Below are 24,614 nucleotides of genomic sequence, written 5' to 3'. Positions count from 1 at the left end.
AAGAATAAAATTCTCTAGGTAGAAGACCATAATTATGAAAATCTTTAAAAAATATGCAAGTTCCAACTATATGTCATGTGTACTCAATAAACTTTAAATATAAAGACACGGAAGAGGGTAAGCAAATAGATGGAGAAAGATGAACCACATAAACAATAAACATAACCAAGCTGGAGTGAGAATACGCATATCATATAAAGCAGACCTCAAGACCAAAAGGCACGAACGATGGTAAAACAAAAAAGGGAACATTCCGTGATGATAAAAGGGCCAATCTGTCAGGAATACAAAATGATCACAGATGAATATTCACCCAAAGCGTTTCAAATTACAGGAAGCAAAGTTTCAAAGAATTAAAAGAAGGACAAACAAATCCACAATGAATACTACAGATTTTAACCATTTCCTTCCTACCAATTGGCAAAACATACAGATTAAAAAAAAATAGAAACAAAGCCAATTAAGACATCTTCAACTAGCTGAACCTAACTGGACCCTATTTTGAGGGGCTCTGTACCTTGCGGAAATTCTACAGGGTGTTTTCTGGCCACAATGACATGAAACTAGAATTAGATAACAATGATGTGCATAGAAAAATCCCAACTGTTTTAAAATTAAGCAACACTTCTGAACAACATAGGGTTTAGAGAAAAGCTACAAATTATTTTAGAGATTCTTTGAATTCAACAAAGATAAAAACAAATAATAGCCAAAGTAAGTAGATAAAAAGAAAATGATAAAAAACAAAAATAAACTTGCAAACTGACAAGCACTTAAATAAATAACTTTTTTTTTTTTTGCTTTTTAGGTCACACCCGGCGATGCACAGGGGTTACTCCTGCCTCTGCACTCAGGAATCACTCCTGGTGGTGCTCAGGGGACCATATGGGATGTTGGGAATCAAACCTGGGTTGGCCGCATGCAAGGCAAACGCCCTACCCACTGTGCTATCACTCCAGCCCCACAAGCACTTAAATAAATAACTAAAGTAAAAGTTAATTCTTTAAAAAAATCAAGATAATCGTTCAACATATGCAAATCAATGAACATAATACATCACATTAATAAAATGAAAGCTCAAAAGCATATTATCATATTAATTGATGCAAAGAAAGTTTTGATAAGGTTCAACAGTCATTCATATCAAAACCATCAATGGGACTGGGCCTCCTCCACCCAGCTCCCTAGTTTTCCAGTAGCTTGGCAGTCACACCCACAAACTGCCCCTGGTGCCATGCAATCTCATCAATGGCCAAGATCCAGAGACTATAAAACTCCTGGAAGAGAGAGATACAGTATTTCCTGGAGCACATGGCCGCAAACCTCTTATACTCTAGCCCACTGGTGTTCCTAAAGTAGTACACATTTGGTTGGTTTTAACATACTTGCTTGTATTCTCATATACGGGCTTAAATGGCTCCAGAATGAAATGCAACAACCTTCACACACTTCCCTCTTTTTGTGGTGGGAAGATGCTCGCTGGTGGGGTGGGTGTTTGAATATTTAACTGTAATGAACTATTGTGAACTACTTTATAAAAATAAAATGTATAAAATTGCAGAAAAAAAGTAGGGGTGGAAGGAAGCTTCAAGATAGTAGCAGCCATCTATTACAAGCCCATAGGCAGTATCCCTCTAAATGGTGAAAACCTGAAAGCATTCCCTGAGGTCAGTACAAGGCAAAGCTGTCCACTGTATATTCTGTTATTCAATATAATATTAGAAATCCTATCTACAGCAATCAGGAAAGAAAAAAATAAAGGTGCAAATTGGAAAAGAAGTCAAATTATCATTATTTGCAGGTGACATGATAGTATACAGAGAAGATCCTAAAGGGTCCACAGAAAGACTCCTAGAAACAAGATAGCACAATGGCTGGCTATCAAGTCAATACATAAAAATTAAATGCATCCTTTTATGCAAATAATGAATCAGAGAAGAATGCAATCAAAGAGTCCATCCTGTTCAAAATGGTGTTCAAAATCATCAGGTATCTAGGAATAAACTTAACAAAAGACATGGAGATCTATACCATAAAAACTTTAAATCACTTAAAAAAAGAGATAGTAAAAGACCTTAGGAAATGAGAAAAATCATCCATGCTCAAGGGTTGGAAGAATCAACACTGTCAAAACATACATCCTACCTAAATTATCATATAGATTCAACGCATTCCCCATTCAAATTCAGATCACAATCTTAAAGTACTTAGAACAACCTGTAATAAAGTTTGTATGGAATCAGAAAAGACCCCAAATCACTAAAACCGTAGTGTAAAATAAGGAACTGGGAGATATCTCATTACCCAATTTGGAAATGGACTATAAAGAGCCGGGGATAAGCCCTGAGCACTGCCAGGTATGGCAAAACAAAAACCAAATTGTTAAAAAAATAAAAAAAAATCAATCTCTACGTAGAATGATCCAGAAAGAGGGATGGGGTTTCCAGAAGCAAAACACAAATGACCAGGAACAGAAACAAAAGAAGGCATGACCAATATACATCCTACAATCATAAAAAAGGAAATAAGGAAGTATTGTAAGTAAATTCCTGCCAACACATTCAGCCCAGATGAAATGAGTAATCACTGGAAAATACAACTTATGGAACATGGCACAATGGGCTGGGGAGATGGCACAGGAGAGTTTGGGCATCAGGCACAGGACCCCGTTTGACCCTACAGCACAGCCCACTGAGCACTTTTGGGTGTGCCCCTGGTGGTGCCCCCTGGGTGGTATTTGGCACTGCAGCACCCAAGCAGCATCAGACCAAAGAGTCCAACCCAGTTGGCTGAGCAGTGCCAGGAGTGGCCCCAAGTCCTCTGAGCATTTCTTGGGAGCACCCCCCCCCCCCAAACCAACCTAACACAAAAAGGAAATCTGAATAACGCACTGAGTCTGCTCAAGTTCCAGTCCCAAAACTTCTAATCAATCCTCCAATCCTCTGTCACAGTTTGTCACTGCCTTCCCAATCAGCTAATCTTCCTTAACGCTCTATCTAAAACACCTCACTCCTACATTTCAAAACGTCAGGAGTTCCTGTTCACTGGCCTGGTTTTCATACTAATCTTCTACCGAGCCCCCCAGAACAATCCCTGTAGGCTAATCAATCATGCTATCATCCCTTGAAGAGGCTGGCCTAGTCATAAGTCATCTTTTCTTCACGTGTCCCTCATCGTCGGTGCCACCCTATCCCTGACAAGTCTCCCCTGTTCTATAAGGTCCCCCAGAGGGGGGACAAACGCTTCGCATCCTCATGCTTCTCCCTCCTGGGAATTTTACAACAGCCCCTTCAGCACTGTCTCTCGGGGAAGATTCTGTCTGCCTAGGCCTTAACCCTATTTTCTCAATGAACTGATAAGCTCCTGAAGAGTAAGGATGAAAAAAAAGGGCAACCACTCTGAGATGCAGTACCTCAGACGTGTGGTGTACACACTTTCGTCAACGTAACAAGGCGATTCTGGACAGGGTCCTCAGACTCTCGATCTACTCTGGGCTCAGCCTTGCTTTCTGAGTCATCTTCAAGGATTTCCAGACTGCTTTTCTAACACCTCTACTCATAATCCATTTGCACACACACAGTCAGAGGGAGGCGTGCTAAGGGTTGAGAGAAAGACAGGGGTACCTCGGGGTACCCTGGATTTTTAGGTTCTGTCATTAAAAAGGGCTCCCCTGGGCATTCAGCTGCTAGGATGATCTAATGAGAATCCACTAGGGAATACTGGTACTTTCTATCCTCTCTCCAGGCTGAGACCCTCGGCCTGAGCGGGAGCTGGGGCTCTCGGTTCCTTCACCAAGGCTTGAGCTCTGTGGCTGTTTCCAGAAACATCTGTTCCTGCCTGTTGCTCACTAGTTATCCACAAATATGTGAGGATATGATAACAATATCTTCTACAGAGTAGTTACCAAATCTTAATGCCTCTTACCGTTACAAACAGATTTCCTCATATTTGACAAACATCTTTATGGTCCCCATGTACTCCCCAAAACAAGGATCATAAATCTTATTTTAAATAAAGCATTCAAAAAATACTTCAGCTAGTTTTATTAAAACGAACCCTGCCTGGCCGACCCCAGGGGGTGGGGTTGCTCATACTTGTGAATACACTTACTTTTGAGAGGGGGGGAAAAACCCCCAATATTTTCTGGAAAGTTAAAGTCAAGAAATCCCAGTAAGCAAAACTCCTCTCAAATCCCCTTTCGTTGATGATCACCTAACCGCTTCTCTTTCATTTAAACCAAATGTAGCTTTGTATCCTCATTTCATTACCCTCCTCTTTAATTAGATAAATCTGATCACTCTTTTCTCTGGACAGATTAGAAGGTTGGGATGTTTGTTCCTCCCGGGATTCAGCGTTCTGATCCTTAGAGCACTGCGGTGACAGGAGGGTGTGATTTAAAGCAAGCAGGCTCCAGGGAAATAGAGCTCAGGGAAATATACAACACACACACACACACACACACACACACACACACACACTATGAAGCAAGTATCTGGAATACAAATACACTGATTCCTGAAAAAAAAATTGATGGGCACCTCCAGCTTCAGCGATTTCCAACCCATGCCTGGATCCTGGACCTTGCCATCTTTATTATTTCTCTTTGTTTTATTGTCATTTTGTAGGGGACTGGACCACCCATGGCCGAGCCCAGGGCTTACTCCTAGCTCTGTGCTCAGGGATGACTCCTGGGCGGGTACAGGAGCATTTGCGACGCTGGGGATGCAACTGGGGTCACCGTCAAGCAAGACAAGTGCCCTGAGTCCTGGATGATCTCTCTGGCCCGGAACGTGGGGTCTTACCCAGATTGGAGGACGCTCGCCCTTCGGCTGCCCGGTCCTTGAGGTCCTCCGCGATGCCCAGCTGTTGCTCGTGGTACTGCTTAGCCCTCTCCAGGTCCTGCATGCACCTGGCAGCGTGGCCCAGGCCCGCGTAGGCCCGCATCTCGATGGCCTTCTCCATCAGCTCCTGCGCCAGCTCCAGCACGTAATTGTGGTAGGACATGGCCTTGTCGAAGTTCCTCCGGTAGTGGTAGGCGCTGCCCAGGTTGCTGTAGGCGCGCGCCTCCTCGCGCTTGTTGCCCAGTTCCTTGGCAATCTTCAGATGCTGCTCGTGGCACTGCACGGCATTCTCAAAGTCACCCATGGCGATGTACACAGCTCCCATGTTGCCAAGCTCTCGCGCTTCGGAGAGCTCGTCTTTGGATTGCTTGGCGAGGAGGACACACTGCTTGTGGCTGGCAAGTGCGTTGGGGTAGTCGCCAATGGCAGTGTACACGTGGCCCAGACTGCTCAGGGCTGATGAGGCTGCCTAGAGGGAGAGAGAAAAAAGAGAGGGGGGAGTGATAAATCTGAGAAATGAAAGCCCACCAGAAAATGGCTGTGGTTTATCTCAGCTGAAAAGAAAAATGCGGGGTTCGAGCAATAACACAGCGGGTAGGGCATTTGCCTTGCACGTGGCCCACCCGGGTTCAATTCCCAGCATCCCATATGGTCCCCCGAGCACCCCCAGGAGTAATTCCTGAGTGCAGAGCCAGGAGGAACCCCTGTGCATCGCTGGGTGTGACCCAAAAAGCAAAAAGAAAAATGCTCCTGAGTTTGCTGTCATCATCCAACTCCAATTCCTGGTGGACCTGGACAGAACAGAGTGAGCATGAGTCAGTGGAAAACTGCAAAGAAATGACCATGGGGGCGTTATCAGCCACTTTCAATTCCCACCCCCAGAAGATCAGGCTGCCGTCCACATGACCATCACCTTAGGAACATAGTGGCCTTTTTTTTTCTTTTTTGTTTTTTGTGTCACACCTGGTGATGTACAGGGGCCCCTCCTGGCTCATACACTCAGGAATTACTCCTCGTGGTGCTCGGGGGACCATATGGGATGCTGGGAATCGAACCTGAGTCAGCCGCGTGCAAGGCAAATGCCCTACCTGCTGTGCTGTCGCTCCAGTCCCACTAGTGGCCTTTCTAATATGCTAGCAGCCTCTGTGGATGCCGGTGCTGAAATTTGCATTAAGTCACATCCAAGCGTGAGCCGCCACTGGAGGCTGGCACCAATGTGTTCCGAAAAAGCTGAAGAGCAAAATGAATCGTTACACGTAACACAGTGCGAAAAGTGCCCAGGAGGGAAGCAACCTTGTAACCCTGCTCTGGCTGTGGAGGGCGAAACATCTCAAGTGATGACTACAGAGGCCAGGACCTGGGACTCACAGGAAATTCCCGTGCTTCTGCCCTTGTCCCTTCGAGTGACATCATAAGTGGGGGCTCCAACAGAGAGATGAGCCCTGGATGATCCCCGGAGGGAAACGGTGGGTAATTTTCAACCTAAACCCTCTGCACAGTAGGGCTGCGGGGTTTCCACTGGATTCCACGCCGCCCCCTCCCCCCATCCCACACACACACACACACACACACACACACACACACACACTCATACTCATGTCCATGCCACAGTGGCTCTTTCAACTTTTCTCCCTGAGAGGGTCTTCCAAAGTCAGTCTCTGCAGAAATGTATCTTCCCGGCCCCTGGGCTCTGCTTGTCACTCGTGCATGTGTGTAAAGAGGATACGTTTTCCCTGCATTTTTTTTTTTTATAACACTGACTGGAAATGATTTGCTTGGCTGTAAAAGACATAGGGGTAACCAAAAGGAACAAAGGAGATGGCCCAAAGGTTCTGTTTGTTTTTTTGGGTCAAATCCAGTGATGCACAGGGATTCTTCCTGATTCATGCACTCAGGAATTACTCCTGGCGGTTCTTGGGGGACCCTATGGGATGCCGGGAATCGAACCTGGGTTGGCCACGTGCAAGGCAAACGCCCTACCCACTGTGCTATCGCTCCAGCCCCGTGGCCCAAAGGTTTTGGACTCTTCCTGGGTGCCTCCTATCCTGTGCTGATGGACAAGGTTCTTCAGGGCAGGTCAGTCGGGATATCTGGAGAGCCGGAGGCTCGCCTCCCCTCCCCCTCCTTCCTTTTCACCCTGTGCCCAGAACTTGGAGCTAGAAATAGCTCCTCTCCCCCTTCTTCACGATGCGCCTCTTTCCTGACCTGAATGCTGGATCCAGGGAGAGCAAAGGGTGTGGCCAGTTGCCAAATGACCCTTGGGAGGGTGGGGGGGAGGGGGCCCAAAGCTGGGGATGTACATGTCATCCCAACTTGGGGAAAGGTGAAAAGGTTCCATAGCATTTTAAGTTGCAGTGCCCAGAAAGATTTAGAGAAACAAGAGGAAATCGATATTTAGAAATTGCCACCTCCCCTTGCCCCCTCTCCCCCTCCCCTCCACCACCACCACTTCACCCCCAACACACACGAGGGGTGGAGAACAGAGCAAATTCCCTGACATTCGTGAGCTCTGAGTGTGATTCTGGCAGAAGCAGCGACGCTGTCAGCACCGGAAGCGGGGTCTCTGTCAGCACCAAGCACACGAGCCTTTGCCCTGCTCACAAGTGTCCCACCACTGCCCCAGAAGTCTCTTTCTCCCGCTTGGCTGCGGGCCAGATTCGGCCTCCTTCCTCTAGCTCTGTCCCGAGCTCTCCTCTCTTTACCCACTGGGATTCTTCTCTATCCAAGCCTGGCGAGGGAGTAGGACACAGTCCACAAAACCTCCCGCCGCAAATCTTGGTCGTCTTGGGCGTAAGACACATGGCTCTTTCATTACGGAGCCGCTATGACCCAGAGTCGGACACACTCGCTTCAGAAACTGCACTGCCCTTTATTAGCTCTGGGACCTGGAGCCCCTGAACTTCCCCTGTCTTCCAGACCGGCATTTCTGGGCATCATCAGTAAGCCAGGAACGGAGTGCTTCCTCGCTGAGCCATAAGCCTCTGTCAAATGTGTAAACCATAAATAATTCACTAGATAATTCCAAAGAGGGGATCTGGTTGGAGGCAATGAGCCCGTGAACACTGCAGGGGATGGATTTATAAGGCCTGGGGCAGGAACAACACCCTGAGCATCACTGTTCTTAGAAACTTATGGTTCCTGGCAAGTCCAAATGATAGCCCTGGGATCTTCAGCCTTGGGTTCTGCATTTCCCGAGATGCCAGGCAGACACAGGCACTGTCTTGCTGAAGCTCCCCTAACATAAGGAGAGAGAGCATTTGGGCATTTCCTCCCTGGTGTGTGTGTGTGTGTGTGTGTGTGTGTGTGTGTGTGTGTGTAGAGGCGGAGGGGGATGGGGAAGGAGGCAGGCCTGCATTTACTCTTCAGTTGGTACCTTGCCATTACCAGGCCATCCTGTCAAGCTGGAATCCGGGCCGTGGGTGTCCAGGAAACCAAGAGGCCTAGAAAGGATGCTGTGATTTACGAAGCACACAGCCTCTGAAATGAGAGAGGTTCGGTCTAGTGTCTGAATGGCTGGACGAGGATGCTGGCTCTGAGGCAATCTCTGGGTAAGCCTGATAAAGTCATTGCTATTTCTCTGCCTGCGTTCTAAAAAATTCATGAACGGTGCTGGCTATGGAAGTGTATTTGCTGGCTTCCCAGGGGCTAAAATGACATCAAATGGATGGAGGGCTGTGTGAACATCCTGGGTAAACATTCAGGTCCTCTGTGAAGGTTCCACTAAGATGCGGATGGGTGTTTGGGTCCCGCAGGCTGGCTGGGCTGTGTTCTCTGTTGGAAGGCGCTTGTCATGACAACTGAAATCATCACCCATGAGGGCCAAACATCTCTCGTTCGTTTGCCACAGAAAAGGAAGTCCAGTGTTTGACAGCCCCTGGGCAAAGAACGTGCAATGATATTTATCAGCTCTGTGAATTACAGATTAATCACTCCTCTTTGTCCTGGTTCCCTAGAATAAAGCTGAGATCTGAAAGATGGTTTCGGGCTGTTAACAAGAGTCTGAAGTGTTGCTATCTATGGGGAAATCACAGGCCCCACCTCTTGCAGATGCTGCGTTTGCCACCAAGGTTCCCTCTGCCTTTGTATATTAACTCGGGGAGATTTCTGCGCAGGAATAGCGGCAGCTGCTCCCCACAGTGGAAACGTTTTGGAACATCTGTATTTGAATCCTAAAATGCACACAAACAAGCGATTCTAACCAACGATCTGGTTGAAATAATGCTTTTCTCTTTGTGCAAGAAACAAACGACTCCCGTTCTTGCCAAAGCACGACTTCCAGCTGCAGGCTGAGCCCACGCGAGGCAGTCGCCCTTGCTCTGTGAGCCCAGCGTTCTCAGAAGAACTGCGTTGGGCCATTCAGTTTCGACGGTGAGGGACCTAGAGCAGAAAACTTGCTCCGAATTCTTCCAAATCACCTTTAAGGGGCTGAGTTGGAGACACAAGATACAGTTCAAATGACCTTAATGAAAATCACGGTGATGACAAGATCACTGGGCATTATTCTCAAGTTACACATGTTTTTGCTCTCATGTAGCATGCCTTCTCCCTTCTGCTTTTTTTTCAAATATTTTTATTTTATAAAGGTAAAGGTAAAGGCCCTCCCGTTGATCGTCGATTTGCTCGAGCGGGCCCAGTAACGTCTCCATTGGAGACTTTGTTGTTACTGTGTCTGGCATATCGAATACTCTCGGTAGCTTGCCGGGCTCTCCGAGAGGGGCGGAGGAATCGAACTCGGGTCGGCCATGTTGGCCGCTTGTAAGGCGAACGATAGCACAGCGGGTAGGGCGTTCGCCTTACACGCGGCCAACACGGCCGACCCGAGTTCGATTCCTCCGCCCCTCTCGGAGAGCCCGGCAAGCTACCCAGAGTATTCGATATGCCAGACACAGTAACAACAAAGTCTCCAATGGAGACGTTACTGGGCCCGCTCGAGCAAATCGACGATCAACGGGAGGGCCTTTACCTTTACCTTTACCTTTTATTTTATATGTTAGTTCACAATATTTGATTACATTTAATATTCAAACACCCATCCCACCACCGTCATACCTTCCCACCACCAAATTGGGGATGTTTCCATCCCAAATCCCAATCCCTGTCCCAAAACTTAACTGAAACAATATATTTCATATTGTCTGTTATGAAGAACTGCTGAACAGGCTCACAAAAAAGTGTTCATATGGGAAACAGTGTGAGGATTGTTCTATTTTGGCAGGACCCATTGAGACATTCTATAGGATATCACCAACATGTTGTTCAAGTTTGGGTGATGTGAGCTTTGGTATATATATCTGAAAATATATATATGCATATATATATATATATATATATTTTCCTCGATGATTTATTGCCTGGAAGAGAACAGCGCAGAGTCTCCTGCCCCCGCGCCTGGCTGTCTTGGCTGGGGCTCCTTGGAAGGGAGTGTGTTGAGTTTCCCTCCCCTCCCCGACCAGGGCTCCGGCAGCCGAAGACCTCCAGAACCAGCCACCACCATGCTGAGACCACTCTCCACATGCATGAAGGTACCGGCAGAGGAACAAAGGCATGCGGGTCCCGGGGCTGAGATCTCCAAGCCTGCTTGGATCAGGGCTGAGCATCCTCCACCCAGATCCTCCATATTCCAGTAGGCAGGGGTCACACCCACCAACTGGCCCCCTGGCGCCGTGTAATCCCATCAATGGCCAAGACCCAGAGACTATAAAACCCAGCTCCTGGAAGCGCGCAGCCACATTTGCAGCCATGCGACATATTATCTCATTCTTACTTAGGACAAAATGGCAGGCTACCGAATGTAACCTGCCCACATGGCAGAGTCTGGCAAATTCCCCGTGGTGTACCCAATATGCCAAATACCAGTAACAATGATGGGTCTCATTCTCCTAACCCTGATAGAGCCTTTAATATGGCACTTTTAAAAAAATCTCAGGGCTAGGACGAAGGAGACGTTACTGGGGCCTGCTCGAGGCAATCGACGAACAACAGGATGGTCGTGATCATGACTGTGATTTGTTGCCTACTATCTGAACCCCATCAAATATGGTGTGGTAATTATGGAGAATGGGTAGTGAGTGTCTCATGATGTGTCCAGGAATATGTTCACTCATGCATGAGGTTTGGCCCAAGCATGTGGAGCTGCCTTGAGCGTGGCAGTGGTTGGATTGTGGAGGTTTTTGACTGCCAGAGCTGGGTCCTTTGGGGCGGGGAAGGTTCTCACCCACCCCCTCTGGAGCTTCCCGAGTGAAACAGCCTGGAGTGGAGTCTGGCCACGTGGCTATGGGGGCCTCATGTTATGTTTCCTTCCGGGAGGTTTTCTCCTTTCTTGTCTGTGGATTTTGTAATGATTATATGATGTGGTAGGACTCAGGACACATTGTAGAGAATATAAGTGGGTGAGTAGGGATCCACCTGTACCAGAAATAATGGCTGTTCTTCTTCACTGCCTTCAACCCACAAGTATCTTATATTCTCTGCCATTTCAGTGCCCACAAACCCAAGGTGTCGGGTACCTACCCACAACCCGATAGGCCAAGAAAGATGTAGAAAAATAGGAGGAGACTCTGAGAGCAGTCATGCATAGGATCAAAAGACAAATCGCATGATATTGCCTAAGAATATAGAATGTCTCTGAGCATCAGTTTCTTCACCTGTAAAATTGGGCTAGGAATGACTCACCATGCCTTGATAGGGACTAAATAAGATAATGCTTTGTGAAGAGCCTATGTCAGTGCTGAGAACACAGAAGATGCTTCCTGGAGTTACATTTTTAGTTTTTCCCTCTAATCCAACCATGACCACACTCCCTTAACTCTATTTGTTACAAAGATGTAGCAGAGGTTGCTTAAAAAAATAGAGCAGTAAGTTAGACCACACGGGGGCCAGAGTTAAATACACAAAAAATTGTCATGGTGGGAAATATTTTCATATGCTGAAAACCAGATTATTATTCCTGTTACTTTTCTGTTATCCATAGGCATTTCAGAACAATTGCCATATCTAATCTAATGTTGGTAAAAAATCAGTTTACTTCAAGTGTCAAAATTCGTCAGATACTGAAGTATAAGGGGCTTCCTGATTGGTTGATTCATTTGTTCATTCACCTGTGTGCTCAGGAAACTTCTCTAGACTCGTAAAAATACAGTAAACTAGTTTTGGGGGAGGGCCAAACTCTGCACTATTCAGGGCTTACTCCTGGCTCTGCGCTCAGGGATCACTTTTGGTGGGCTCGGGGGACCATATGGGATACCGAGGATCAAACTTGGGTTGGTCACATGCAAGGCAAGCACCCCATCCACTATACTATTGCTTAGATCCTTAGTCAACTAATTTTTTGATAAAGAATAAAAGATAGCTCAATGAAAAAAGGATTGTCTTTTCAACAGATAACCTTGTAACAACTGAACAAAGTGAATCTAGATGTTAACCTTATATCAGCTATGCAAATTCACTCAAGATGGATGACAGATATCAATGCAAAAAAGCAATACTATGAAATTAGTAGAAGATAACACAGGAGAAAAGTTGGTCATTGCTGACCAATCATGTTAGCAATGAGTGTTTTAGATTTGAGACTAAACCATGATCCACGAAAGAAAATTTTAATAAGATGAACTCTATTAAATTTTAAATCTGCATTCTGCAAAGGGTACTATTGAAAATACCAAGGAGGGCCGGAGCAATTGGACAGTGGGGAGGGCATTGGCCTTGCATGCAGCCAACCCGGGTTCGATCCCCGGCATCCCATATGGTCCCCCCGAGCACCGCCAGGAGTAATTCCTGAGTGCAGAGCCAGGAATAACCCCTGAGCGTGGCCAGGTGTGGCTCCCCCCCCCCCCCAAAATACCAAGGAATACTATTAAAAGAACAAAAAATAAGTCATGGGTTTGAAGAAAATTTCAAAACATGTATTTGATAAAGTACTTATATCCAAAACACATACACACACTCACACACACATACACACACACATACTCACACACACACACACACTCAAATTCAACAAATGAGAAGACAATCATCTCAACCTAAAAGTGGACAAGATGTCTGAATAGCAATCTCACTGAGGAAAATACATAAATGGTAAATAAGTCCAGGAGAAGACGCTCCTGATCAGGACATTAGGGAATTCTAAGTTAAAATAACACCGAGAAAGCACTGCATCCCTATTAGAAATACTAAAATCCAAAACTGACCGTGCCAAGTGCTGGTGGGGCTATGAAGCAACGGGAACACTGAACTCTGGTTTGTTACTGGTGAGAGCACAAAACAGGACAGCTGTTTTGAGAGATAGGTAGCAGTTTCTTACAAAACCTATCCTAATTTCACTGTACATAACTGCATCCCCAGCTGTTTGCCCTAATAAGACAAAAGACCTGTGCCCACAACAATGTCCACAACAATTTTATCTACAAATGCTAAAAGTTAGAGGAAACCAACAAGCCTCTCAATAGATAAACAGGTAAACTCTGGTAGATAAAAACCTCACCATGTCATAGGATTCAGTGCCTAGAAGAAATTATCTATTGGGCTCCCCAAAACCTTAAACATCTATAGCATAATCAAAGAAGACGGTCTAGAAAGGCTACTATATGATTCGCATTATCTAATACTATGGAAAAGGCAAAACTTTTGTGATTGAAAAGGTTCAGAGGTCAGGGTTCAGGTAAATGAGAGGAAAGGGTGAGAGGGTGGAGCACAGTTTTTTCAGTCATAGAAACAACTGTGTGTGATAGTGTAATGATGGACACAGATTTTTATTCATTCGTCAAGACCCATAGAATACACCACACAAGAGTCGGATGCTTAAGTGAACGATGAATTTTAGTTACTACGTCAAGATAGTTTTGTCAAGTGTAACAAATACCGCACAGTGATGGAAGATGCGGGCATAAGGAGGAACTGAATGTGGGGAGAAAGCAAGCGTGTGAAAACACTGGATGCTCGATTTTTCTGTACATCTGAAACAGTTCCAAAACGGTCTAGCAATTAAAATTAAATATACACAGCATGCGCTTCACTGGGGTCGGTGATAATTCTGGAAAAATAGAAAATGCACACGCGAAGGCACGGAGCATGAAGAATGTGTTATGTTGGAGAACAAGAAGCCATTTAGACCTGCAGGGAGAGTAATAGGGAGAAGCAGCAAAGTTGGGATGAATTCTGTCCATCCACTTAGGAAATCTGAAGCAGTTTCCCTGCATGTTGTTTCATTTGATTATTCTAACAATGCTCTTCAGTGCTATGATATCCATGAGGAGATAAAGCTAGTTTCAAGGAGATCAGGCAACAGGAGGAAAAGTACACAGTGAATAGAAAAGCCATCTCAGAGCCAATGTTCAGACGTGCGGTTTCTCACGCCCATCTGATGGCACACAATTTGGTCTCTACTGGAGGATCTATAATCCACCCAAACAATGAGAGTCACAGGTGTTTGTCACAGGTTTCGTGTTTGAGCCACATCCAGGAGTCCTTAGGGGGTTCCTCTGACTCTATCGTTACCTATGATTCTCAGGCAAATGTGTGGTGTTGGGAATTGAACCCAGAGCTCCTGATGAGGGTCGGAGGCTGTTTGGTCTCTCTCTACACTGAGCTCTCAGACTTCTATGGGTTGCTGACACAATTAGATCCTCAAGTTCATGGGTTTTCATGAAGTTTACAGACAAAGGAGGATCAGTCATAACAATAACAAATCAATTAATTATAATAATTGCTCATTCAGATGCAAATAAGAGATACTTGAAGAGGGCAAGGAGACTGTATCCACCTTGTAGATCAGGAGTATCCACCTTGTCGTCCACATAGGACCCTTGTATACCATGGAGTTTCCCAAGCATCACTGGGTTTAGACTTCATGGCCCTTCAGCTTCTCCAGATGTGGCCCTGGTGGTCCCTGGCAGTGGGGCTGAGCAGCACTGCATCTCACTACATCTTTGGGTCCAACCATTGAACCATCTGGTCTGGGATACAGCTAGGGGAGGATTCTGGGTCCTCTGAGCACTGCATGGACCACCACACCCCCTCCAAAGATACATTTAAAGCATTAGTGATGTTTATTCATTTTGGGATTGGGGGCCACACTCATTGATGTTCAGGGCTTAGTCCTGGCTCTGCACTGAGGAATTACTTCTGGAGGTGCTTGGGGGATCACATGGGGTGCCCAGGATCAAACCTGTTTGGCTATGTGCAAGGCAAGTGCCCTACCAGTTGTACTATCACTCTAAAGCCCCACATTAGTGGTATTCAGAGCAATCTTTAGACCTAGTGGCAGACAGACTGGCTCCTTTTCATCTGAGCAGGGAAGGAGAAAGAAGATTGCTTTCCTGCCAGCATGAAGTGCATTTTGAATGCCCCTGTAGCCTGCTGTGACCACAAAGTCTCACCACTTCCAGGGCAAGCTTTAGGGACCTAGTGCACAAGTTTCTCACTATCCCCCCCACATTCTCTCTTGTCTTTGTGCTAAACTCACTTTATGTACCCTGAGCTCAAAGAGTGAATCAGAGAAGTGGGGAAGACAGCCCAGATTGGTCTGCAGTGAACACCCAGTGGAAGTGCATCTTTGTCAATGTGTTGCATAAAAAAAAAAACCAAACAATTTTTTGGTCGTTATTGTTTTCGGTTTTCTTTTTAACCATGCCTGGTGGTGTTCAGGAGTTACTCCCAGCACGGTGTCTGGGGATCACTCCTGCTGGTGGCAGGGGGTCACAAGGCAGGCCACCAGGATGAAAACCATGTAAACTAGTGCTTTGAGCAGTCTCCCTTTTTTAAAAAAATTTTTATTAGTGAAACACCATGAGGTACAGTTGTAGACTTACAAATTTTTGTGCTTGGGTTTCAGTTATACGATGATCGAGTACCCATCCCTCCACCAGTGCCCATTCTCCACCATCTTTAATCCCAGTATCCACCCCCCCAACACACACACACACATCCCACCCTGCCTCTGTGGCAGGGCATTCCCTTTTGTTCTCTCTCTCCTTTTGGGCGCTGTGGTTTGCAAAAGAGGCACTGAGCGGCAATCATGTTCAGTCTATAGTCTACTTTCAGCATGCATCTCCCATCCTGGGAGAATCCTCCCAACACTCCCTTTCATTGTCTTCAGGCTGCTGAGACCTGGACATTAGCAGCATGATCTGGCTGAGCTGACCATTACTGAGCACGTGCTAATCCTGTCCCGTCTCCATCATCACCATTAGCACTCTCCAGTGGCTAGAGGATGGACTGCCGGACTCACCCTGCTTCTGGATAAACATTTGGGCTTATTTACAGAAAAACTAAATGTGAGAGTAATGGATGTGAAAATAAGAAACTTAGCTAATTTCGAAAAACCTGTATTAGCCCAGGTACAAAAGTCTAGCAGGTAAAATTTGCCCCAATTTCTTGTCTGCTTAGGGGGAACCAACAGCCACCAACCATGAAACAAAAGACTGGCTCAAGCCCTGTGGCGTCTGCATCCGTCCCACAGTACTAAGTCCCACGGAATCTCCATCTGGTGTAGATACTCAGCCTTCGAACACACCCTTCACCTGAGCTGATAAGTAGTTCTGCATAAAAATTTAGTCGCACTGTAGCATTGTCCTCCCATTGTTCATCGATTTGCTCAAGTGGGCACTGGTAATATCTCCACTGTGAGACTTGTTGTTACTGTTTTTGGCATATTGAATACGCCACGAGGAGCTTGCCAGGCTCTGCCGTGCAGGCAGGATACTCTTGGTAGCTTGCTGGGCTCTCTGAGGGGAACGGAGGAATCAAACCCAGGTTGGCCGCATGCAAGGCAAATGCCCTATCCACTGTGCTATCGCTCCAGCCCACAAAAATTTAAATGGACCAAAAATTTTACATGCTACAAGCCATACTGTTGAAGGACAGTGTACAGTAGCGACAAATTTTATTTTGGGGGGAGTGTTTTTAGGCCACATCTGGCTGTGCTCAGGACTTACCCTTGGCTCTGTGCTCAGGGATCACTCCTAGCAGGGCTGTGTGAACCATTTGGGGTGCTAGGAAAACTCGGGTCAGCTATAAGCCATGCAAGTACCTTAACTGCTCCCCTATCTCTTAGGCCCCCAACTTCATCTTTAAAGAACAAACAAATTTTTTTCTTTCATGTTTCAATGGGCTGGAGCGATAGCACAGCGGGTAGGGCGCTCGCCTTACATGCGGCCAACATGGTCGACCCGAGTTCGATTCCTCCGCCCCTCTCGGAGAGCCTGGCAAGCTACCGAGAGTATTCGATATGCAAGACACAGTAACAACAAAGTCTCCAATGGAGACGTTACTGGGCCCGCTCGAGCAAACCGACGATCAATGGGAGGGCCTTTATGTTTCAATCATTTTTCTACCAAGGAGCCTCCTGTGGTTCTATTAACAAAGGAGTGCGTCTTTTATTTATTTGTTTTTTTTGTGGGGGCGACACCTGGCAGTGCTCAGGACTTACTCTTGGCTCTGTGCTTTGGAATTACTCTTAATGGGGCTCAGGGAAGTATATGGGGTACTTGGGATCAAATCTGGGTCGGTCGCATGCAAAGCAAGCGCCCTCCCTGTTGTGCTAGTGCTTCAGCCCTGGAAGGGAATCTTGCGCATGGATTGAGTCTAGCTTTTTGCAAGGCTCACCAGGAAGCTCCCGTTGGATGCGGAGCCTCCCTTCACAGCCAGATGGAGCCCCTCATAAGTGCAAACACTAACTTAGTTCCAACCTACCACATGTCCCTCATCCTTTCACTCCTTGCATTTATTCCCTTCTGGTTTGTTTCCTGCTTTCACAAATCCTTTTTACTTTTTTATTTGTTTTTTAATTTTTTAAATTTTTTAAAATTTTTATTAGTGAGACACCATGAGATAGAGTTGTAGACTTACAAATTTTTGTGCTTGGGTTTCAATTATACAATGATTAAGTACCCATCCCTCCACCAGTGCCCATTTTCCACCACACGGATCCCAGTATCCCTCCCACCGCCATCCCCCCTCCCACCCTGCCTCTTTGAAAGGGCATTCCCTATTGTTCTCTCTCTCTTATTGGGTGTGGGGATAGACATAGAAAGACTGCATTCATCTGGGGAACATAAAGTAACAAAATAGGAGACTAACACCCAAGAATGGCCGAGATTAGTACCAGGAATTTTACTCCGTGGCTCGGAGGCCAACCACACATACTAGGGGAAAAGGGAGCTCAGATAAAGAAGGGAACACCAAATAAAGGATGTTGGGAGGATCCTCCCAGGGTGGGAGAAGCATGCTGAAAGTAGACTATAGACCAAACGTGATTGTCACCCATTGCCTCTTTTGCAAACCACAAATCCTTTTTGAACTAGAATAGAGGAGGGTGGGGAATCAATGACATAGAGACAAACATAAAGTATTAAAGGGCTCTCGAATGGCTGCCCTCTGGGCGTGAGGCTGCAAGTTCGATCCCCGGCCTGGCTACACAGCCCAAGTGGCTTGCTTGAGGCACTGCCACTCGGACATGGCACAGGTAGGCGACCTCTCTGCGTGGCGACCAAGTCTGTTGAGCACCACACTGGAAGGCTGTGCCCCAAAGAACCGTGACCAAGTGTGTGTCTTCCGTCATTGCGACAAAGGAAGACAGGGAGAGGGCAAGCAAGCAAACAAGCTTTGTTGGAAAAGACTCAAATACTACAGAGCATGACAGGGAGAGAGCTTCTGTAATGGGCTAAGCACTGCGGACGCACAGTCACAGCCCGAGGATGACACCATGCAAACAGGAAACAGCTGAACTACATGGTTTTCAATAGTCATCACCGTTTCCTCAATAACTGAGGCCAGGTTTATCATAACCAATTTACTTAGACTGCCCTCATGGGCATGACCTAGCCTTAGAGGAATAGCCCTCAACTATTACAGGTAACAGAGACTTGTGCGTCTCTGCCTCTTCCTTCCACTGAAGCACTATTTTCTAGTTGAAACAGTTGGTCTGCAGGGCTGGAGTGAAAATACAGGGTGAAGGTGCTTGTCTGGGTGAGAGCCAATCCCGGTTCAGTTCCCAGCACTGCAGAGAGTTCCCCAAACTCTGGGAAGAGAGAACCTAGGTGCAGACCCAGGAATCTCCCCAGAGTACCACCTGGTGTGGTCCAACCTTCCCCCTGTACCCAAATCCTAGCAGGATAGACTAAATCCATGACTATGAGCCCAAATCCTAAAATGGTCAGACTAAGTCCATTACTGTGAGCTCAGAGACTGTGATAGTGACAGCTTCCTCACGGTAACCTGCCAGCCTCTCTCTCATACGGTGGGGCCAGAGGAGCCTTCATAATAATTACTTTTATCAAAATTATATTAGGGCTGGAAGAATAATACAATGTCAGAAAGATCTATTACCTAGACCTGAGCGTTGCTATCACAGGTGATAAATTATTTATAATATCCAGCCTTCACCCAGCAATGTTTTCAAACCAAGAATTTGTAAATGTCCTTTGCAGATGCAAATTAACAGATTAATAAGGAAACAAGCTTGCTTGTATGAGGAGCTGGGATGACAGATTAGCTATTAAGAGCAATTTATAGGTCATAAGATATGAAAGTTGGCAAGAAACACTACCTCTGCTGGCTCTATAAATAGTGGAGTTGCATTTAGTTTCCCAGAGGAATCCTGTTCGACATTTTAATTATACCATAAAAACTGCCAGAATTTATAATGGTTTCATGGTGTTTTTTTTTTAAGAAAAAAAAAACCCTTGATGCTTCATGTAAACTTGATGCAATACAACAGGCATCTGTGTATTGCATATGTGCAGTAACTGCCAAGCTGCAGTCAATGGAAGAGTGAGCGCGACTTCCTCCTGAAGGGCTGCAAACCGAGCGACGGTGTGGAACAGCAGAGAAAAACACTGGGAACATCAGCAGGACAGACGCGCCTCCCGCCTTCTCCGGGACCCGCCTTCCCGCTTTACATCCCAACACCATCCTCCTCAGTCACAGGCAGCAACTATCTGAGATGATGTCTACAAACAGCTCCAATCAACATTGCTCTTAGGCCATGAAATCAGCAGCCAGGCTTGCTCTTCAAGCCCATGTTCTCCCTGGAACACGTACCTCACTTGCTTCTATCTTTTTATTTTATTTTATTTTTATTAGTGAGACACCATGAGGTACAGTTGTAGACTTACAAATTTTTGTGCTTGGGTTTCAATTATACAATGATCAAATACCCATCCCTCCACCAGTGCCCATTTCCCACCACCACGGATCCCAGTGTCCCTCCCCCTCCATCCCCCGCCATCCCACCCTGCCTCTGTGGCAGGGCATTCCCTTTTGTTCTCTCTCTCTTGTTGGGTGTTGTGGTTTGCAAAAGAGGCAATGGGTGACAATCATGTTCGGTCTATAGTCTACTTTCAACATGCCCCTCCCGTCCTGGGAGGATCCTCCCAACACCCTTTATTTGGTGCTCCCCTCTCTATCTGAGCTCCCTCTTCCCCTAGCATGTGTGGCTGGCCTCCAAGCCATGGAGCACTCTTTACAATAGCCAGAATCTGGAAAAAACCTGAGTGCCCGATAACAGATGACTGGTTAAAGAAACTTTGGTACATTTACACAATGGAGTACTGTGTAGCTGTTAGAAAAGACGAAGTCATGAAATTTACATACAAGTGGTACTACATGGAAAGTATCATGCTAAGCGTAATGAGTCAGAAAGAGAGGGACAGACATAGAAAGACTGCATTCCTCTGGGGAACATAAAGTAACAAATTAGGAGACTAACACCCAAGAATGACCGAGATTAGTACCAGGAATTTCACTTGCTTATATCTTATGCACCTTCGCTTGCTTGATTTTCCACTCTTGGAGAACCCCATGTTCTCTCTTGCCTGCGTACTTTTCTCTTTCTCTCCTCTCACATTTCTTTAGTTGAGTTTTATTCAATGGAAAACCACCTTTCTTGGGCCAGAGTGATAGTACAGCGGGGGATAGTACACTTGCCTTGCATGTGCCTGACATGAGTTTGATCCCTGGCAGCCCATACGGTCTCCAGCGCACAGAGCCAGGAGTAATTCCTGAGTGCAAAGCCAGGAATAACCCCTGAGTATCACTGGGTATGGCCCAAAATGAATAAAAAACCCCCAAGATTACCACACACCATATACATTACCACATATACATACACAGACACACACAGACACACAGACACACACATGATTAACAACCAAGATCCCAGAGATCTACTCAGTCTATCAGGGAGTTGCTTTGCAGTGGTTGCCAGTAAATTCCCTGACTCACTTGAAGTAATTCACTCAGATAATCTTTACAAAACACACTGTGCTCAGGGACAGCTCAGTGGCAAAGGCACCTATTTTGCAAGTGTGAGGCTGTGGGTTAGATCCCTGGCACAGCCCCACATGCGCCCAGTTGAAATCTTGGCTGCAACACCCCAGCACCCTGATGCCTCAGTGTAGGGTACAATCCCCAGCACCCCACAACCAAGTATGTGCCCCTTTCCTGCCACCCTCCCCCACCTTGAGTTCTGCAACTGATATATGAGCAAGAACCACCATTACAAAGTGTCATCTGTGTAGAGTAACTTGTGATCCCAACAAACACCACCATTAAGTGTATGCAGCAACAACAGCCATGGGAGAAAAGGGGGAAAAAAACCTCATGGAAAAAACCCGCTTCCTACTCGTAGTGTCATTTACATCTTCATTTGACTTGGGAGAATGGCAGGTAAAATAACTTGGCTTCCAAAGAGATTTTTATGACATAATTCCATCAAATTTCGCAGGCAATACTATGAGCAACGTTAGGAAACATTCGACCATAATGCTCTTGTAGTCCAATCAAAACTTTTCCATTCCACGCTGGCCAGCCAACCTGAATTTCAGAGGGCTTTAAAGCTCAGTCCTACAGGGGGTTAGGAGGCAGTCAATCATCTCCTCTAGACAGTATTTACACTGAATCATAAAATCTGGCATTAGTTGGGCAGCGTATAATGAAGAAATTAGGAGAGGGAGACGAAAAACATGTATTTGTGCAGCTGCGAATGAAAGCAGCAGAGGAGACGTTTCTTGGAAGGAAGAAAGCCCCAGGAAAAAAGAAATAGCTTATGTGCAGGAGTTAGCACATAGTGACTTAAATAAGAAATCTTGAAAGCGGATGGGAAGGAGGCTTTAAGAATCCTGGAGAGACGTTAGGAAATGAAGAAATGGCTGAGAACCTCTGATGCCACCCAGGAGGAACGTGACCTTGGCTCTCCCCAAAGGTAGCAAAGAACCTTTACTTCAGACACTTCCCCAAAGAAGACACATGGATGTCTCACAGACATATGGAATGGTGCTCACTGCCACTTAGGATCATGGAAATGCAAATCCATATAGCACGCAAGTGAGAATGACAGACATGACAAAAATCTGGAAATGGCCAGCGCAAGTGAGGAGGCAGAGAGGAAAGGGACCCTCATTCGTTACTGGTGGGAATGTCGTCTGGTTCAACCTCTATGGAAAGCAATATGGAGATTTCTCAAAAAAAAAAAAAGAATGGCCCAGAGTTACCACTTCTTGGTATCTACCCCCTCAAATACAAAAGCAAAAGCATTACTTTGAAAGGATATGTGCACACATGTGTACTCCCCCTTTGAAAGCCAACACATGGAAAGAACACAAATGTCTGACTATGGATAAATGGATTATAACAGAATATTATGGAGCTGGAAGAAAGGATTTTGCCACTAATGGATGAACTAGAGGTTCTGTCCTGAGAGAAGCGAGTCAGGCTGAGGAAGGAAAGGGACAGAAAGAGAACAACGGCTCTCATATGTGGGCTTTAATGATACACAGTAGAGGAGCGACAAGTGGCCAAAGGTAATGGTCCTGGAGAGTGGGTCCACAGAACTGAGCTTAGCAGGGATTGGGATCTGAATGGGAGGGGCCTGCAGGACTGTGGGGAAGGGCACTCAGGTGGTAGGTTTGTTGTGGGAATGATATATGCACCAGTCTACTATTAACACTATTGTATATCACATCACCTTGATAAAGATATTTTTAAAAAAAGAAGAACAATTTCCAACACACACTAGACTTTCCAGGATTTCGATTGCTTAGGAATAAAGGACCCACAATCTCAGCTCTCTGATCCTTCTAGTAAATGTAACCTATTTCCCTGTCAAGATGACTCCAAACTTGAATTTGAAAGGGGTAATGCATTTAAGAATTGGAAGGAGCCTCAGAGATCGTACTCAAAGGTCAAACCTTATTTAAATCAAATGATAAGTACATGTGACTGGGTGGTTATTTAATATAGTTATTTAGGTTACTTATCCTAAGGTCTTCTTTTTATTTGTTCATTTGTCACACCTAGCGGTGCTCAGGGCTTACTACTGGCTCTGCAATTGGGAATCACTCCTTGTGGGCCAGGGAACCATACGGGGTACAGGGAATTGAATCAAGGTTGGCTGCGTTCAAGGCAAGTGCCCTATCCCCACCCTGTACTATCATTCCAGACTTTTAAGGCCAACTTTTCTTCTAAAGTACCTTTTATTTCATGTACCTTATGTTTCAGGTCTGATACTGAGGTCTTTAATCCATTCTGGTCTGGCTTTTGTGCCTGGTGTTAGAAAGAGGCCTATTTCATTTTTTTTTTTTTGCATGTGACTGTCCAGTTTTCCCAGCAAGAGGTTTTCCTTACTCCACTTCATATTTCTGCTCCTTTATCAAAGATTAAGTGATCCATATTTGAGGGTCTGTGTCAAATATTCGGTCTGTGTCAAATATTCAACTCTATTCCATTGTCTGCAGGTCTGTCTTTATTCCAATACCACGCTATTTTAAAGTGCATGGAGGAAAATGTAGGCAGAACCCTCCATGACACTGAAGCTAAAGGCATCTTCAAATATGAAATACCACTGAATGAGCAAAGGAAGCAAAGATAAACAAATGGACCACAAGAAGCTAAGAAGCTCTGCACCTTGAAAGAAATGGTGACCAAGATGCAAAAACAGCCCGTGGAATGGGAAAAAATATTTACCCAATATCTATCTGATAAGGGGCTAAACATCAACAACATATAAGGCACTGGTAGAACTTTACAAGAAAAAGACATCCAACCCCATCAAAAACTGGGGAGAGGAAATGAATAGAAACTTTCTCAAAGAAATACAATGGCCAAAAGGCACATGACAAAATGCTCTACATCACTAATCATCAGGGAGGTGCAAATCAAAACAACAATGAGATATCATCTCAACCCCCCCCCCCCCAAAGACCGGAACACATCCAAAAGAATAAGAACAACCAGTGCTGATGTGAATGTGGGGAGAAATTGAAACTGTAGGTGAGAATGCCTTTTTTGGAAAACAATGTGAGCATTCCTCAAAAAACTAGAAATTTTTCTCTCAGAAGACCCAGCCGAAGACCTCCAGAACCAGCCACCACCATGCTGAGACCACTGTCCGCACACATGAAGGTACCAGCAGAGGAACACAGGCATGCGGGTTCCAGGGCTGAGATCTCCAAGCCTGCTCGGATCGGGGCTGAGCATCCTCCACCCAGATCCTCCAAATTCCAGTAGGCAGGGGTCACACCCACCAACTGGACCCCTGGCACCATGTAATCCCATCAACAGCCAAGACTCAGAGACTATAAAACCCAGCTCCTACTTTGGACAAACTGGCAGGCTACCGAATGTAACCTGCCCACATGGCAGAGTCTGGCAAACTCCCCGTGGCATACCCAATATGCCAAATACCAGTAACAATGATGGGTCTCATTCTCCCAACCCTGAAAGAGCCTTGAATATGGCACTTTTTAAAACATCTCTGGGCTAGCATGAAGGAGACGT

At 45.8% G+C, this 24,614-nt stretch overlaps 1 protein-coding gene across 1 annotated transcript in view; it reads right to left on the bottom strand.

Annotated features, from left to right (window-relative positions):
* TTC28 (tetratricopeptide repeat domain 28) overlaps nucleotides 1–24,614 on the bottom strand; it is a 716,021-nt gene that overhangs the window by 157,056 nt on the left and 534,351 nt on the right. The window contains exon 6 of the mRNA XM_056116601.1: nucleotides 4,803–5,310. Coding sequence (XP_055972576.1) covers nucleotides 4,803–5,310 — 508 coding nt within the window. The remainder of the gene's footprint in view (nucleotides 1–4,802; nucleotides 5,311–24,614) is intronic.

This window comes from Sorex fumeus, unplaced genomic scaffold (assembly GCF_029834395.1).
Source record: "Sorex fumeus unplaced genomic scaffold, SorFum_2.1 ptg000032l, whole genome shotgun sequence".
NCBI classification, from domain to species: Eukaryota; Metazoa; Chordata; class Mammalia; order Eulipotyphla; family Soricidae; genus Sorex; species Sorex fumeus.
Note: the sequence above shows the minus strand (reverse complement) of the source record. Positions and strands in the feature narration are given on the sequence as shown.